This window comes from Cyprinodon variegatus, unplaced genomic scaffold (genome assembly GCF_000732505.1).
Source record: "Cyprinodon variegatus isolate N-32 unplaced genomic scaffold, C_variegatus-1.0 Scaffold554, whole genome shotgun sequence".
Lineage (NCBI taxonomy): Eukaryota > Metazoa > Chordata > Actinopteri > Cyprinodontiformes > Cyprinodontidae > Cyprinodon > Cyprinodon variegatus.
Window position 1 is genome coordinate 509,445 of NW_015151007.1, and position 2,446 is coordinate 511,890.

Sequence of the window (2,446 nt, forward strand, 5' to 3'; positions counted from 1 at the left end):
CTATGGGCAGTCTCTTATTTCAAGTGCATAATTTATAATATCTGAATTCTGGTGTAACATGATTTCTGCGGGTCATAAAAATCTTTAATAGGATTCGGAATTTATAAGATTTTCATGATTCTGATTCTCTAATCGATTCTGTGAAACGATGAACTCGGTTAGTGCGCGGTGACATTCGTCTACCTTCTCCCGGGACGTTCTATCTCTGCTTGCCTCGGTGAAACCAGAAGGCAGTGAACGGGAGCTGCAGCCTCTGATCCAGCCAGGCTACCCGTCTCCTCACAGTCATCTAAATCAAATGGAGAAGGCATGGGAAATAAACTCATCTCCCCCTGACTGAAATAAACGAGCGTAACCTTTCTCTCGCTCCCCGAACTGCGGAGCAACTTGGTAGCATGTTTCGTTGCATCCATTGCAATAGCTAGAGTCATGTATGAATTCCAGCGAGCAGTGATTCTGATTACACATGCTAGCAATGAAGGTCTGGATTAACGAGAAAGGCATAATCCCTTAATAACCCCAAAGAAAGGTAGGAAACTGGTTTATTTCCAGAAATAGCATCTGATTTACTAGGAACCACATTGATCTCAGCCAGTGATATAAACTAGCTACTTACCACCAGAGTTTCCTTCCATGCTGGTCGTAACTTTAGCTTCTGTCCAGAAGCATCAAAAACACGATAAAATTTTAAAATGTGCGCAGGTGTTTCTGCATGTTGGATGTATTTCCTCCCGCAGATGTTATCGCCACTTTGCAATGATTGCAAAGCGCCTTGTTGCCATCTTTCTCTTCCTTAAAATGAAGCCAAACTTTCAGTCGCTTTGACCGCTTTTGTTTTGCTTTTCTAGACTTTCGCCTGGTCACATCGTACTTGCTTACTGAATGCCGTATGCGTAACTTGCGTAAAAAATGTTACGTGACTTGCGTAGAAAACATGACGTAGGTCGTGCTGCCCAGCGCTAGGCGCTGGAGCTGCCTGGAATCGGTAAGCGAGTTTACAAACGGTGCCATGGAATTGGAACAAACGGAACCAGTTCTGACCAGGAAACTGTTTTAAAATCCCTTCCCTAATCTTTAAAAGTAATTGAATTATAATTTTTTTGCAAATGTAGGCCTTAATTAGCAATAAAATTCATTAAATGTGGTTATTGTAGCATTTCAAATGCTTTATTTAAAAAAATTTTTTATAAAAACAGTTTTGTCAGATATGTAGTAGACAGTAAAGATGATGAAGGATCGAAGGATTTTGCATTTTTTATATATATATATATATATATATATATATATATATANCATTAAAATTATTTCTAAGAGCATTAAAACAAATCAGTCCATAGCTCTGCTGTCGTAGGCAGAAGCAGATTAAGGTTGGAGCGAGCAGAGGAACTGGATCAGTCTGTTCTGGGTTCTGCTCCTCCAGGCCAGCAACCTCTCTATAGACGAGTCCAGCCTGACGGGGGAGACTCATCCCAGCACCAAGTCCACGGCCCCCCAGCAGCCCGCCTCCAACGGAGACCTCTCCTCCCGCTGCAACATCGCCTTCATGGGAACGCTGGTTCGCTGCGGCAAAGCCAAGGTACCAGCAGGACTTTTGGGTTCACCGGTTTAGGTTCTGCTTCCTTATGGAGCTTTTTGGATTTTATTTTACTTTTTTTTTTTCCTGTTCCTCAGGGCATCGTCATCGGAACCGGAGAGAACTCCGAGTTTGGGGAAGTGTTCAAGATGATGCAGGCTGAGGAGGTGAGTTCCCCTGACACTGATCCAAAGGGGCGGGGTCACAGTTGGACCCCGGAACCAAAACCATGGAAATTCATTCATAGATGAAAATAAAATGGAAGATTTCGGATGAGCTTCCTGCCAACTTTAAACGGCCTAGATGCTGTTATGTTTATGTAATATTAGGTCAAATAACCTTCAGTCTGTCAGGTTCTCCTGTTAACACCTGTCTTTTTTAATCACTGATTAAAAAGAAAAGAAATTCAGTTAATTTAACGGCAATTTCACAGCCTGTCATCTCAGGTCACTTTATAGAAGCGATTTAATCAGAATGGTTCAATTTTCTAAGAAAAGCAGCCGATGGCTTCCAGTCATTGACTCTGCAGGATTCTCTCCACCTGGATGAGCAGGTAGAGACTATAGGTGAGACAATCGCTCAAAGCGAGCAAGCATGCAGCAACAGTGGAGAGAAAAACTCCCACATACAAATTTAAATGGATTAAAAGGAAAAGTCTGGTCAGCAAGGTATAATCAATTAATCAATATTTATACCTAAAACTAATATGTTTGCGGTGATTTAATGAATTTAGCGTTAAAAACACAGTGACCAGTGTGGTAAGCCTAGCGCCATTCTCCCCGCTTTCCAAGCTAAATCAATGGGAACTACTAGACACATCTGCAATCAACAACAATTATTGAAGATTTCCAGAGGACTTCACCATTGAAATTC

At 41.7% G+C, this 2,446-nt stretch overlaps 1 protein-coding gene across 1 annotated transcript in view; it reads left to right on the plus strand.

Annotated features, from left to right (window-relative positions):
- atp2c1 (ATPase, Ca++ transporting, type 2C, member 1) overlaps positions 1-2,446 on the plus strand; it is a 27,193-nt gene that overhangs the window by 11,606 nt on the left and 13,141 nt on the right. Inside the window, exons 6-7 of the mRNA XM_015391666.1 lie at positions 1,421-1,576; positions 1,672-1,740. Of these exons, the coding sequence (XP_015247152.1) occupies positions 1,421-1,576; positions 1,672-1,740 (225 nt within the window). The remainder of the gene's footprint in view (positions 1-1,420; positions 1,577-1,671; positions 1,741-2,446) is intronic.